The sequence below is a fragment of the Stenella coeruleoalba genome, assembly GCF_951394435.1.
Source record: "Stenella coeruleoalba genome assembly, chromosome: 1".
NCBI lineage: Eukaryota > Metazoa > Chordata > Mammalia > Artiodactyla > Delphinidae > Stenella > Stenella coeruleoalba.
Genome location: NC_137169.1, coordinates 112,063,488 through 112,076,923, shown reverse-complemented (window position 1 = coordinate 112,076,923; position 13,436 = coordinate 112,063,488). Strand labels below are relative to the sequence as shown.

Sequence of the window (13,436 nt, the reverse complement as noted above, 5' to 3'; positions counted from 1 at the left end):
GGCCTGGGTTCGATCCCTGGTTGGGGAACTAAGATCCCGCAAGCTGCGCAGCGTGGCCAGAAAAAAAAAGCAAAAAAAAAAAAAAAAAAAACCCCAACACCCTCCAAAAAAAAATCTGCTTCCCACCCCCCAATCAGTTAATTAACCTCAGTTTTCTCCTGAAAAAGTCTGTACAGTCAGCACTTGGTCAGCCACTGTAGATAGCTCTCTTGAACACTCTTTGGGGTGTTTTGCAGGAAACAATGGAGAAACTGACTTGGCTTGCATCTGAAAGGCGCATGAGTCAGGAGGGTGAGTCTGAGGAAGAGAACTCCCAGGAAGAGAACTCTGAACCTGAGGAAGAAGAGGAAGAAGAAGCAGAAGGAATGGAAAGCCTGCAGAAAGAGGATGAAATGACAGACGAAGCCACTGGAGACCCTGCTGAGAAGCCTCCTACCACCTTTGCCTCCCCCAAGACTGCTCCAGAAGTGGAGACCAGCAAGTCCCCACCAGGTGAGTTGGACAGGCCTGAATGGGGGCGGGTCTCAGGTGGCCTCATTGTCTCAGGGACATGTGCAGAATGGCTAGCTTATAAAACAGGTGCTAGTTTCCAGAGGAAATCCTCTGGATCCCCCCTGCCAGTCACCCTTCCCCCAGACAGATGTTTAACCTGGTGCCATTGCAGAGAAGAGACGCTCATAAAATTTAAATTTGACTTTCATCAGCTGCTAGATTTGTACTCAGTTCATGCAAGTTTTTATACTGGTTCTTAATTCATCTGTCATGCATGAGGCCAAGAGTTATGTTCATTTCAGAAAGCACTGCTTATTCCTCACCAAGACATAGTCTCTTGAGAGCCCAACATCAGACCATACTCACTCTTTTTAGACTTCCATTTTCAGTATGCAGTAGCTGGGTATCTCATTATCACGCTAGTTAATGCAGTTATGCTGCCGACTCTGCATAGGCCTGACTTGACGGGGACAGACGTGCCTCTCATAACATTTTTCCAACAGCTTTTCTCCCAAGTTACTACATAATAGGGGATTTGGGTGGGGCGGTGGGATGGGGAGAGTAGAGGTTGCAGGGACAGACAGTTGTTTTCACATGTACTCTAAGGAGAGAACATCAAAGCTGCTGGAAAGGGCCGGAGCAATCATCGAGTTCGCAACAAGCGGGGCAGTCGGGCCCGGGCCAGCAAGGACACCTCCAAGCTGCTGTTGCTGTATGATGAGGACATCCTCGAGCGAGATCCACTCAGGGAGCAGAAGGATTTGGCCTTTGCTCAGGCTTATCTGACCAGGGTAGGCAAACGCTGCTTCCTGTTCCTGCCAGTTGCTTTCATTGAGACTGCTTCTATTTCAGGGGAGGTGTTTTTAAAATGAGGTATGCTTTTCAGGCTGCACAACAGCCTTCTATGCCTCTGCCTTTGTTTTCCTGAAATTACCAAAAGAACTGTGTGAGAGAACTACAAGGACACCGACTTCAGTCCTAAGCAGATTTATTATTACTGCCTTAGCATATTACCTGTCTCTTGCCCAGAAATGGGGGAAAGGTGACTTCTACCGTCATCAGTGAGGGGATAGGCTAATGAGGACCTTTACTGAGCCCTTGTCTTGAAAAGAAAGACATTTGGTACACTGGCCAGAAAATGGGCCTCAGTGATCTTTAGAGTCATGAACCAACCTGTTGGTGGCAGTGGTCCCTATCTCATTCTTTTGGTAACCACCTGGTTCCTTTATACCCCCAGCAAAGTGGAGTACTAGCAGTGATAGTCATGGTTTTTCTTGTCTCCTAATATTTTACTAACATTCCTAATTTATGTGTTATTTACCCTCAGATGGTGCCATGCTGAAATATACATACCAAGTACTCCTTATATATCTCAGTATCGAGCTGAAACCAGGAAGGAGAGGTTAGGGTTGTGAGCTAGAGAAAAGCTTACCTGGTATTGTGGGTAGGGCTCTGGTCTCTAGAAAATGAAGGTTTTTCCATCCCCCACTGCCAGAAAAAGAGCTGTGCCTAGCTCATGGCCCTGTGTCTTCCATTAACAGATCTTAGGACCTGTCAGAGGAGTAGCCTCTGAAGGATAATTCCAGAGCTCTCTAACAGTAACTCCTCCTCCTCCCTCTATCCCATTGTTTCTTGTTGGGGCCCAAAGGAAGGGTATTGATGATTGAAAGTCCTCCTGTATAGGTCCGAGAAGCCCTGCAGCATATCCCTGGCAAATATGAGGACTTCCTTCAGGTCATCTATGAATTTGAGTCAAATACTCAGAGGCAGACAGCTGTGGATCTCTACAAGAGCCTGCAAATCCTGCTCCAGGACTGGCCTCAGCTCTTGAAGGACTTTGCTGCTTTCCTATTGCCTGAGCAAGCCCTGGCCTGTGGATTAGTAAGTAGAGGGGCAAAGACAGCACACGAGGATTCTTGGGTCAGAGCAAGACTGGGATTGAATAGTGTTGATCAGCACTGTTCCGGTCTCCTGACTGCTTCCAGTCAGAGAGCCTTCCCCTAGCCCAAGGTCATGAGAGCCTCCTTCTTTTCAAGGGATGATCTTCCCAACTTCTGTTCTCTCATTTTCTTTACATGTAAAATGAGGGGGGTTTTCCTTTGTTTCCAGTGGAGACCTTAGGTAAATCATATGCCCTTTGCTTCTCACTGTTGTGAAACAGGCATTCATTCAACAAATATTTATTGAGTACCTACTATTTGTCAGGCAAAGTTCTAGGTACTAGGGATATAGTAATTATAAAAGACTAAAATCCTTGCCCTCATGGAGCTTATGTTCTCATGGAGCTTATGTTCTCATGGGGAAAGTTAGGTGATAAACAGTAAGACATATATATTGTAAATATATATATATATATATATATATATAATAAAAATGATAGTGTATATATAAACAGTAAAATATATATAATGCTTTATAGTGAGAATGTTGCAGTTTTATACACGGTGGTCTGGGAAGGCCTGTATGGTAAAGTGACCTTTGAAATGTTGGAGAATAAGTGTCTGAACATGAGGAATATCCCACTAGTTCTGGATGTCTGTCAAGATGGATAAACACAGGAATAAAGGATATAATGAGATTATTTTGAGAGTCTTAAAGCAGTTAAATGGTAATGGTATGATTATACATAATCTTCCCTTCCTGTATTATTATGCGGATCAAATGAGTATATATGTGAAAGTTCTTTGTAAACCGTGAAATGTGTCTGATCTCACAATCCATGAAACAGTAAGCAGCTTGAGATGTATAACTCTTGAATCTTTCATTTACATCTTAGTTTTCTTGGGTTGGTAGACCCCAGTGACCCAAGGTGGATAGACGCTAGAGTCTTTAAAAAAAAAAAGATCTCACAGGGAATTCCCTGGTGGTCCAGTGGTTAGGATTCAGCACTTTCACCGCCAGGGCCCGGGTTCAGTCCCTCATTGGGGAACTAAGATCCCACAAGTTGCGCAGCACGGCCAAAAATGATCTCACGGTTGTAAACCAGAGCCTTGTTATTCCCCATGCCCCTAGCATATTTTTTTTGCTTCTTACGCTTAGAACCCTCAAGTCCTGCGCACACTGTATAGATGACTCCTCTTTTGCCCTCTTTCCACTCTTGTAGTTTGAGGAGCAGCAGGCTTTCGAGAAGAGTCGCAAGTTTCTTCGGCAGCTGGAAATTTGCTTTGCAGAGAACCCCTCACACCACCAAAAGATTATCAAGGTCCTCCAGAGCTGTGCAGACTGCTTGCCCCAGGAGATCACTGAGGTATTCTTTCCTGTCCTACTTCCTTTCCATTGTCACCTGGGCTTTAGGCCCTTCATTCTCCCTTCCCTAACCTATTCCATATCCTCTTGCTTCTGAGCGGTGGACTTCGTGGAGGGGATGAAGAAGGCAAGGAATTTTTAGGCTTACCTAAAGCATAAAGCACTGGGGTGGGGTGGTTGTCACCTGAAACCAAAGCCTGACTGCTCCTCACAGGCTTAGGGGTGCCGTAAGTGCCCTGGAAGGGAAGTTCGAGGAAGGAAGTGATGGTCTGCGTGGCGGGTATCGGGAGGATTGGGCTGCTTCCTTGCTCTGCCTTGAGTTAGTGCCTGAGCTGGACATCAGTAAGGCAGGGATAGAGAGTGGTGTCACTGGGAATCAAACCTGTTAATAATACAGGCATACCTAGCCAAGACATGGAAGCAACCTAAATGTCCATGGACAGAGGAATGGATAAAGAAGATGTAGTATATATATACAATGGAATATTACTCAGCCATAAGAAAGAATGAAATAATGCCATTTCCAGCAACATGGATGGACCTAGAGATTTTCATAGTAAGTGAAGTAAGCCAGACAGACGAAGACAAATATCATGTGATGCCGCTTATATGTGGAATCTTAAAGAAAAAAAAAGGTACAAATGAACTTATTTACAAAACAGAAATAGATCCACAGACATAGAAAACAAACTTATGGTTACTAAAGGGAAAAAGGGGGCGGGGGAGGGATAAATTAAGAGTTTGGGATTAACATAAACACACTGTATAAAATAGATAACCAACAAGGACCTACTGTATAGCCCAGGGAACTATACTCAATATTTTGTAATAACCTCTAAGAGAAAAGAATTTGAAAAAGAATGTGTGTGTGTGTAAACTGAATCACTGTGCTATACACCTGAAGCTAACACAACATTGTAAATCATCTATACTTCGATAAAAAAATATACAGGCATACCTTGGAGATATTGCAGGTTCAGTCCCAGACCACCACAATAGAGTTATTATATAGAGAATATTGTTATAGAGAATATTGCAATAAAGTGAGTCACACGAAGGTTTTGGTTACACAGTGCATGTAAGAGTTATGTTTAACTCTATACCTCACTATAGACTCACTATACCTTAGTCTATTAAGTATGCAATAGCATTATGCTCTAAAAAATTTACACATGTTAAGTAAAAAATGCTCACCATCTGTAAATCAACTGTACTTCAATTAAAAAAAAATGCTGGGCTTCCCTGGTGGCGCAGTGGTTAGGAATCCGCCTGCCAATGCAGGGGACATGGGTTCGAGCCCTGGTCTGGGAAGATCCCGCATGCCGCGGAGCAACTAAGCCTGCGAGCCACCACTGCTGAGCCTGCGTGCCACAACTACTGAAGCCCGCACACCTAGAGCCCGTGCTCCACAACAAGAGAAGCCACTGCAATGAGAAGCCCGTGCTCTGCAACGAAGAGTAGGCCCCACTCGCTGCAACTAGAGAAAGCCTGCACACAGCAACCAAGACCCAACGCAGCCAAAAATAAATTAATTAATTAAAAAAAATGCTAATCATCATCTGAGTCTTTAGCAAGTTGTAATCTTCTTGCTGCCAGAGGGTCTTGCCTCAGTGTTGATGGTGCTGACTGATCAAGGTGGTGGTTGCTGAAGGCTGGAGTGGATATGGCAGTTTCAAACAACAAGGAAGTTTGCTCCATCGATTGGCCCTTCCTTTCATGAATGATTTCTCTATAGCCTGCAATGCTGTTTGATAGCATTTTACTTACAGTAGAACTTCTTTCAAAATTGGAGTCAGTCCTCTCAAACCTTGCCACTGCCTTATCAACTAAGTTTATGTAATATTATGTAGTATTATTATATAATATTCTAAATCGTTTGTTGCCATTTCAACAATCTTCACAACATCTTCACCAGGAGTAGATTTCAGGAAACCGCTTTCTTTGTTCATCTGCAAGAAGTAACTCCTTATCTGTTCAGGTTTTGTCATGGGATTGCAGCAATTTAATCCCATCTTCAGGCTCTACTTCTATTTCTAGTTCTCTTGCTGTTTCTACCACATCAGCAGTTACTTCCTCCACTAAAGCCTTGAACCCCTCAAAGTCATCTGTGAGAGTTGAAACCAACATCTTCCAAACGCCTGTTAATGTTGACTATTTTTACCTCTTCCCATGAACCACGAATGTTCTTAATGGCATCTGGAATGGTGAATCTTTTCCAGAAGCTTTTCAATTTCCTTTGCCCAGATCCATCAGAGGACTCACTATCTGTGGCAGCTGTAGCCTTATGAAATGTATTTCTAAAGTACTAAGACTTGAAAGTCAAAATTACTCCTTGATCCATGGGCTGCAGAATGGATGTTGTGCTAGCAGGCATGAAAACAACATTAATCTCTTTGTACATCTCCATCAGAGCTCTTGGGTGACCAGGTGCATTGTCACTGAGCAGTAATATTTTGAAAGGACTCTTTCCCGAGCAATAGGTTTCAACAGTGAGCTTAAAATGTTCAGTAAACCATGTTGTCAACAGATGTGCTTTCATCCAGGCTTTGTTGTTCCATTTATTTATTTATTTAATAATTAAAAAAAATTTTTTGGCTGCGTTTGGTCTTAATTGCTGTGCGCAGGTGTTCTCTAGTTGCGGCGAGCGGGGGCTACTATTCGTTGTGGTGCGCGGGCTTCTCATCACAGTGTCTTGTTGCAGAGTACGGGCTCTAGGCACGTGTGCTTCAGTAGTTGTGGCATGAGGGCTCAGTAGTTGTGGCTCATGGGCTCTAAAGCGCAGGCTCAGTAGTTGTGGCACATGGGCTTAGTTGCTCCACGGCATGTGGGATCTTCCCAGACCAGGGATCAAACCCGTGTCCCCTGCATTGGCAGGCGGATTCTTAACCACTGCGCCACCAGGGATGTCCCTGTTGTTCCATTTAAAAGAGCAGAGGCAGAGTAGATTTAGCATAATGCGGAAGGACCCTAGGATTTTTGGAATGGTAAATGAGCACTGGCTTCAACTTAAAGTCACTGGCTGCATTAGCCCCTGACAAGAGAGAGTCAGCCTGTTCTTTGAAGCTTTGAAGCCAGGCATTGACTTCTCCTCTCTAGCTATGAAGGTCCTAGATGGCATCTTCTTCCAATAAAAGGCTTTTTTGTACACTGAAAATCTGTTGTTTAGTGCAGCTGCCTTCATTAATTATCTTAGATCTTCCGGATAACTTGTAGCTTCTACATCAGCGCTTGCTTCTTCATCTTGCACTTTTATGTTGTAGAGATGGCTTCTTTCCTTAAACTTTATGAACCACCTCTTCTAGCTTCAGAATTTTATTCTGCAGTTTCCTCACCTCTCTCAGCCTTCATAGAACTGAAGAGAGGGCCTTGCTCTGGATTAGGCTTTGACTTAAGGGAATGTTGTCACTGGTTTGATATTCTGGTTTGATCTTAGACTACAAAAACTTTCTCCATATCAGCAATAAGGTTGCTTTAGTTTCTTATCAGTTGTGTGTTCACTGGAGTAGCACTATTTAATTTCATTCACAAACTTTTCCTTTGCTTTCAAAGCTTGGCTAACTGTTTGGCACAAGAGGCCTAGCTTTTGGCCTGTCTTGACTTTAGACATGCCTTCCTCAGTAAGCTTAATCATTTCTAGCTTTTTCTTGCGGTACGCGGGCCTCTCACTGTTGTGGCCTTTCCCGCCGCGGAGGACAGGCTCCGGACGCGCAGGCTCAGTGGCCATGGCTCACGGGCCCAGCTGCTCCGCGGCATGTGGGATCTTCCCGGACCGGGGCACGAACCTGTGTCCCCTGCATCGGCAGGCGGACTCTCCACCACTGCGCCACCAGGGAAGCCCCATTTCTAGCTTTTGATTTATAGTGAGAGATGTGCGACTGTACCTTTCACTTGAACAATTTGAGGCTTCGTAGGGCCTAAGTGTTCAACTGAAATTGGCCTAATTGTCTCAGGCATAGGGGGTCCCAAGGAGAGGGAGACAGATGGGGGAACAGTTGGTCAATGGAGTAGTCAGAACACATACAGCGTTTTATTTTTTAAGTTCTTCACTTCTCATATGGGTGTGGTTCATGGTGCCCCCAAACAATTACAGTAGTAATGTCAAAGATCACTGATCACAGATTGCCATAATAAATATAATAATAACGAACAATTTTGAAATACTGTGAGAATTACCAGGATGTGACACTGAGACATGAAATGAGCAAATGGTGTTGGAAGAATGGTCCTGATAGATTTTTTTTTTTTTTTTGCGGTACGCGGGCCTCTCACTGTTGTGGCCTCTCCCGTTGCGGAGCACAGGCTCCGGACGCGCAGGCTCAGCGGCCATGGCTCCTGGGCCCAGCCACTCCGCGGCATGTGGGATCTTCCCAGACCGGGGCACGAACCCAAGTCCCCTGCATCGGCAGGCGGACTCTCAACCACTGCGCCACCAGGGAAGCCCTGTCCTGATAGATTTGCTCGACACAGCGTTGTCATGAACCTTCAGTTTGTAAAAAAACACAGTATCTATGAGGTGTAGTAAAGGAAAGACACTAAAATGAGGTCTGCCTGTACCCCTGCTTTGTAGGCAAGTAAGGAGGGAGAGGAAGTTTAAGAGTTCTTAGCTATCAAAGAGAGGCTTCTGTGTGTCTCCCAGTTAACTAGGAAAGTAGAACCCAGAAGTATGTGGGATTGATTTGGAATGGTGGCCTAGAGAGGCTCTGGAGACTTTATCTTTCCTTCTGCAACTCTCCCCAGCTCAAGACACAGATGTGGCAGCTCCTCAAAGGCCATGACCACCTACAGGATGAGTTCTCCATCTTCTTTGACCATTTGCGCCCAGCAGCTAGCCGTATGGGTGACTTTGAAGAGATCAATTGGACTGAGGAGAAAGAGTATGAGGTACAGGCTGTGAGGCTGCTGTAGGGTTGTGAAGGGGGAAGGCCATGTGTAGGAGGGATATCTGCCCAGAGTCTGTGTTGAGTGGCACCAACTCCTCCCCAGTTTGATGGCTTTGAAGAAGTGGCACTGCCTGATGTGGAAGAGGAAGAGGAACCTCCCAAGATACCCACAGCCTCAAAGAACAAAAGAAGAAAAGAGATTGGGGTCCAAAATCATGATAAGGTACACCAGGTTGTTGGGGATTATCCATCTTTCATGAATCAAGCCTTGAGTTTTCTGTCTGAGTGGTTCTCTGGCTTAGGGTGGTGCAAAAGCCTCTGTGATCTGAGGCAGTCATGGAGCAGGAACCAAAGGTCAGGCTGCTGTGGACATGCAGAGCCCATGGGAAGAACGGTGCAGCTTCTGAAGAGGTCCCACCCATGATTGCCTCATTAGAAGGATCTGTTTCTCTAGCTCAGAGCTATTTCTCTTGTCGCTGGGTCTTCTTCCTTTCTGTTCTTGTGAAAAAATAGAACCAGGATTCATCATTTTAATAATAATGACAACAGCTAATACTGAGCTGTGTTCCAAAGTATCACGTGTCTCTTATATTTTACATGGACTATTCACTCGTTGAACTCTCACAATAACCCTATGAAAAGATTGCTCTTGTTTGCATTTTATAGAAGAGGAAACGGAATTACAGAGAGGGGCCATTGCCAGGGTCTCATGTTTAATCAGGGGCAGTGCTAGGATCTGAGCCTGCGTTGTCTGGCTCCAGAGTCTGCTTGTACTCACTGCTGTCTATTGCTCTTCAAGAAGTAGTCTTTTTAGTCCATTTCCCTTTACTACATGTCTTGTACTCTTTCTTCGGGAAAACTGCTTCTTAGTAGCTGAATGACCTTGGGCGATTTATTTAATCTCTCTTTGTTTCAGTTTCTTCATTGTCAGTGGGGATAGTAATGGTACTTATGTCTTGGGTTTGTTGAACAGAGTATCATTGAGTGAGCCTTCCATATGTACAAAGCCCTCTCAAGGGGATTGGAGGAGAGGGGAGAGCTCAGGGAACAGGGAGACAGAAACAAAGACAGACGAGTGAGTAGATCATACCTCATGAGGGAGCTCTCCAGTGACTTTGCCTCAGATGATATTGCACTTAAATATTTCTTGAAACATCTGGGCAGCTGGGATATGTCAGTCTTTGGGTCATTTACAGATTGTTTCAGGGATTCATAGTAGGCTTTAGTTGAGTTTGGGCATTGATTTCCCCAGGCAACGTGAAGAGATGGTGTATAATGAAAGAGAAAGGAAGCGGGGAAGGGGGTCAGGGGGCAGGCTTGTTCAGGTGGCTCACAACTTAGCTCCCTCTATTGGTACCAAAAATGCTTGGCAGTTAACCAAGCCCAAGTGTCTCCTAGGAGGCTGAGTGGCCAGATGGGGCCAAGGACTGTGCCTGCTGCTGCCATGAGGGAGGTCCTGACTCCAAGATGAAGAAGAGCAAGAGGAGAAGTTGTAGCCACTGCAGCAGCAAGGTGAGGAGGGAACTGGTACCAAGGGGTATCGGAGCTGCCTAGGGCAACCCCCAGGTTGCCTTGCTGTTTGGGGTATTGTTTGCTACCACAGATGTGTACCTTATTGAATTCCTAAAAAGATTACATGGGGATAAGTAATATGCCGTACGCATACACATTAGTGTGTGTATGCAAAATAAATAGAATCTTTAAAAATATATGTATAATGGATTTTGCTTTTTAAAGAGAATCTTGTAGGTGAAGCTTTTGGAATAGGGAAGAATCAACCAGTTCATATATTTCCCTCTTAGATTTTTTTTTTTAATGAAACAAACCTGTGTGAGGAAAATAGCCTAAAGGTAATGCTGGTTCTCTAAAGTAGGGTTGGTTGGCAGCAGAAATACAGTCCTTGGTTAGAGGATTGGTAGAATCCAGCACTCTTTTTTGGGCCATTTACAATTGTTGGAGCAGGCATGCATGTTGGTTGACTTGCTGAGCATCATGGCAAGGTTTCTTCCTTTGGTCGGCCCCTAAGACAAAAGAGGTCAGAAGACCCTTGACCCAGAAGGCCATCTCTGCAGGTCTGTGACAGCAAATCCTACAAGAGCAAGGAGCCCCATGAGTTGGTAGGCGGCAGCCCCCATGGAGAGGCCAGTCCCGTGCCTGGTGCTAAGGAAGCTGGGCAGGGCAAGGACGTGATGGAGGAGGAAACCCCAGAAGAGCGAGAAAGCACGGAGGCAACCCAGAGCAGGACTGGCAGGAGTACCAGAAAGGGAGAGATGCCTGTTCCAGGTGAGTGAGCCAGCTGCCAGCCCAGCCTTTCTCCCTTTATTTCTGTCTCATTCTCACATACTTCAAGCAAGAACGTCTTTGAGCCTGGATAATATTAGTCTTTTCTTTTTTTTTTTTTTGCGGTACGCGGGCCTCTCACTGTTGTGGCCTCTCCCGTTGCTCCGGACGCGCAGGCTCAGCGGCCATGGCTCACGGGCCCAGCCGCTCCACAGCATGTGGCATCTTCCCGGACCGGGGCACGAACCCGTGTCCCCTGCATCGGCAGGCGGACTCTCAACCGCTGTGCCACGAGGGAAGCCCTATTAGTCTTTTCAGGGATGGACTACCACCTCTTTTACGAATAAACCAGTAGGAAATCCTTACTGTCCAGCCTTAATTTTCTTTCCTGTGGCCTCAATCCTCTTGCAGAAATAAGAGTGCTACAAATCGACACAATCCAGCATTTTCTTTTTTTTTTTAAATATAAATTTATTTATTTTTGGCTGTGTTGGGTTTTTGTTGCTGCGCACGGGCTTTCTCTAGTTACGCGAGTGGGGCTACTCTTCCTTGCAGTGCGCAGGCTTCTCATTGCGGTGGCTTCTCTTGTTGCGGAGCACGGGCTCTAGGCACACGGGCTTCGGTAGTTGTGGCTGGTGGGCTCTAGAGCGCAGGCTCAGTAGCTGTGGCTCACGGGCTTAGTTGCTCTGCGGCATGTGGGATCTTCCTGGGCCAGGGCTTGAACCCGTGTCCCCTGCATTGGCGGGCGGATTCTTAACCACTGCGCCACCAGGAAGTTCCAGCATTTTCTTCTTGTGTTCCCATTCCTGAACCCCTTCCCCTTGTCTCCATATCCTCTGTGGTCTGCATTCCTAAAGCCTCAGCCATCCTCAGCTTTGGCAGTCGGACTTCATATCTTTATATAAGTGACCCTAGCCCCCACCCTCACCTCACTCTTGGACCTTAGAACTTTATCACGGTAGCTTGCCAGAGTGACCCCGTGGTAATTTGTGTCCTTAGATGCATTGTTACACTGTCCATACCCTTAGATCCTTATTTTCCTCCTAAACAGGATTGGCAGCAGGGAGCACTTTGCTGTCTCCTCAAGAAGTGACTTTTACAGACCAGCTCCTCCTCGATGGCCCACCGCCCTGCTCACCAGAGACTCCTCAGCTTCCCTCCAAAACTGGAACTGTGCTGTGCGCTGTTAGGAGTAACCAGGCTGGGCCTGAGGTTCTCTCCTGCCCCAGGGCATCCCCCAGACTTCAGGATGAGGGCGAGGGCCATAAGCCAGGGCATGAGTCACAGGCTTCCATGCTGGTCTGGAATGCTTCAGAAACTGAGAAATTGCCCGGAACCGTTGAACCGCCTGCTTCCTTCCCGAGTCCTGTTTCCTCAAGGACCGCAGACTTAGGGGGAAGACAGGTGTCTGGGAAACCAGATACTCAGGAGAGCTGGCTGCCTTCCAGTAGAGCTGGGGTGACAGCGGACGGGGTGTCTCCTGTCCATGGATCTTCTTCATTAGGTACTGACACCTCAGAGACTTCTCCCAAAGCCCCTAGAGGAGGTTTGGCTAAAGACAGTGGAATACAGGGAAAGGGTCCAGTGGGGGAGCCACAGACGAAGGCCACAGAAGCTACAGTGTGTGCCAACAACAGCAAGGTCAGCTCCACAGGGGAAAAGGTTGTCCTGTGGACAAGGTAGGTGGGGATGGATGTGTGAGCGTGTTTAGAAAGTGCATGGAGCACACCCATGTTACTGGTTTAGATTAATTGCCTTATGTGGATTCCAGGGAAGCTGACCGTGTGATTCTGACCATGTGCCAGGAGCAAGGAGCACAGCCGCAGACTTTTAGCATCATCTCCCAGCAGCTGGGAAATAAGACCCCTACTGAGGTAAGTAGGGGAAACTCTGCTAGAGCTTCAAGCTCCAGAGGAACCAAGGAAAGGAAGAGGACAGGTTGGCCAACTCAGAGGTGATTGGTGATTGTAAAGGTCTGCCCTGAGGAAAACCTTGGCTTGTCAGCGTGGTTAGTCGTAGCTCTAGAAGAGAGAGGGCATTGAATTTTGAGGTAGAAGCCCCAGGGACTGCATTCTAGTTTTGTTTTTAGAAGGAATGTGACTTTGGGCAAAATGTTTAGCCTTTTAACCCGAGCTTCCTTATCTGTAAGGAGGGCACAGCCCTCACCGCCTTACTGTGTAGAACAAACAAGACTGTTCAAGTTGGTATATAGTGCTTAGTAAATGTTAAAATGTTACTAACTTCAGAAAGGTGAACGCAAGCCTCCTCCTCTCCTCCTAGGTTTCCCATCGTTTTCGAGAACTCATGCAGCTTTTCCACACAGCCTGCGAGGCCAGCTCCGAGGATGAGGACGATGCGACCAGTACCAGCAATACAGACCAGCTGTCTGACCACGGGGACCTTCTGTCTGAGGAAGAGCTGGATGAGTGAGACCCTGGGAGCGTGAGGATGTCATCTGCACAGGATTGAATCCAACAGGCACCCTGATCGGGGGAAGGGTGGCTGTACTTTGCTTGTAAAACCCTTGAGCTCAGTGTG

At 46.3% G+C, this 13,436-nt stretch overlaps 1 protein-coding gene across 4 annotated transcripts in view; it reads left to right on the top strand.

Moving 5' to 3' along the window:
- The window catches only part of GON4L (gon-4 like), an 87,345-nt gene extending 74,012 nt beyond the window's left edge, over positions 1-13,333 (top strand). For 3 of the 4 annotated variants that reach the window (XM_079904682.1, XM_079904680.1, XM_079904681.1), the window contains 11 exons: positions 237-492; positions 1,099-1,283; positions 2,176-2,373; positions 3,596-3,739; positions 8,476-8,619; positions 8,722-8,841; positions 10,017-10,130; positions 10,691-10,901; positions 11,950-12,577; positions 12,670-12,772; positions 13,179-13,333. In XM_079904682.1, coding sequence (XP_079760808.1) covers positions 237-492; positions 1,099-1,283; positions 2,176-2,373; positions 3,596-3,739; positions 8,476-8,619; positions 8,722-8,841; positions 10,017-10,130; positions 10,691-10,901; positions 11,950-12,577; positions 12,670-12,772; positions 13,179-13,328 — 2,253 coding nt within the window. In that variant the 3' untranslated portion in view covers positions 13,329-13,333. Of the gene's footprint in view, positions 1-236; positions 493-1,098; positions 1,284-2,175; positions 2,374-3,595; positions 3,740-8,475; positions 8,620-8,721; positions 8,842-10,016; positions 10,131-10,644; positions 10,902-11,949; positions 12,578-12,669; positions 12,773-13,178 lie in introns of those variants that run through there. The other variant, XM_079904683.1, reaches the window with a different exon arrangement.
- The last annotated feature ends 103 nt before the right edge of the window (positions 13,334-13,436 follow it).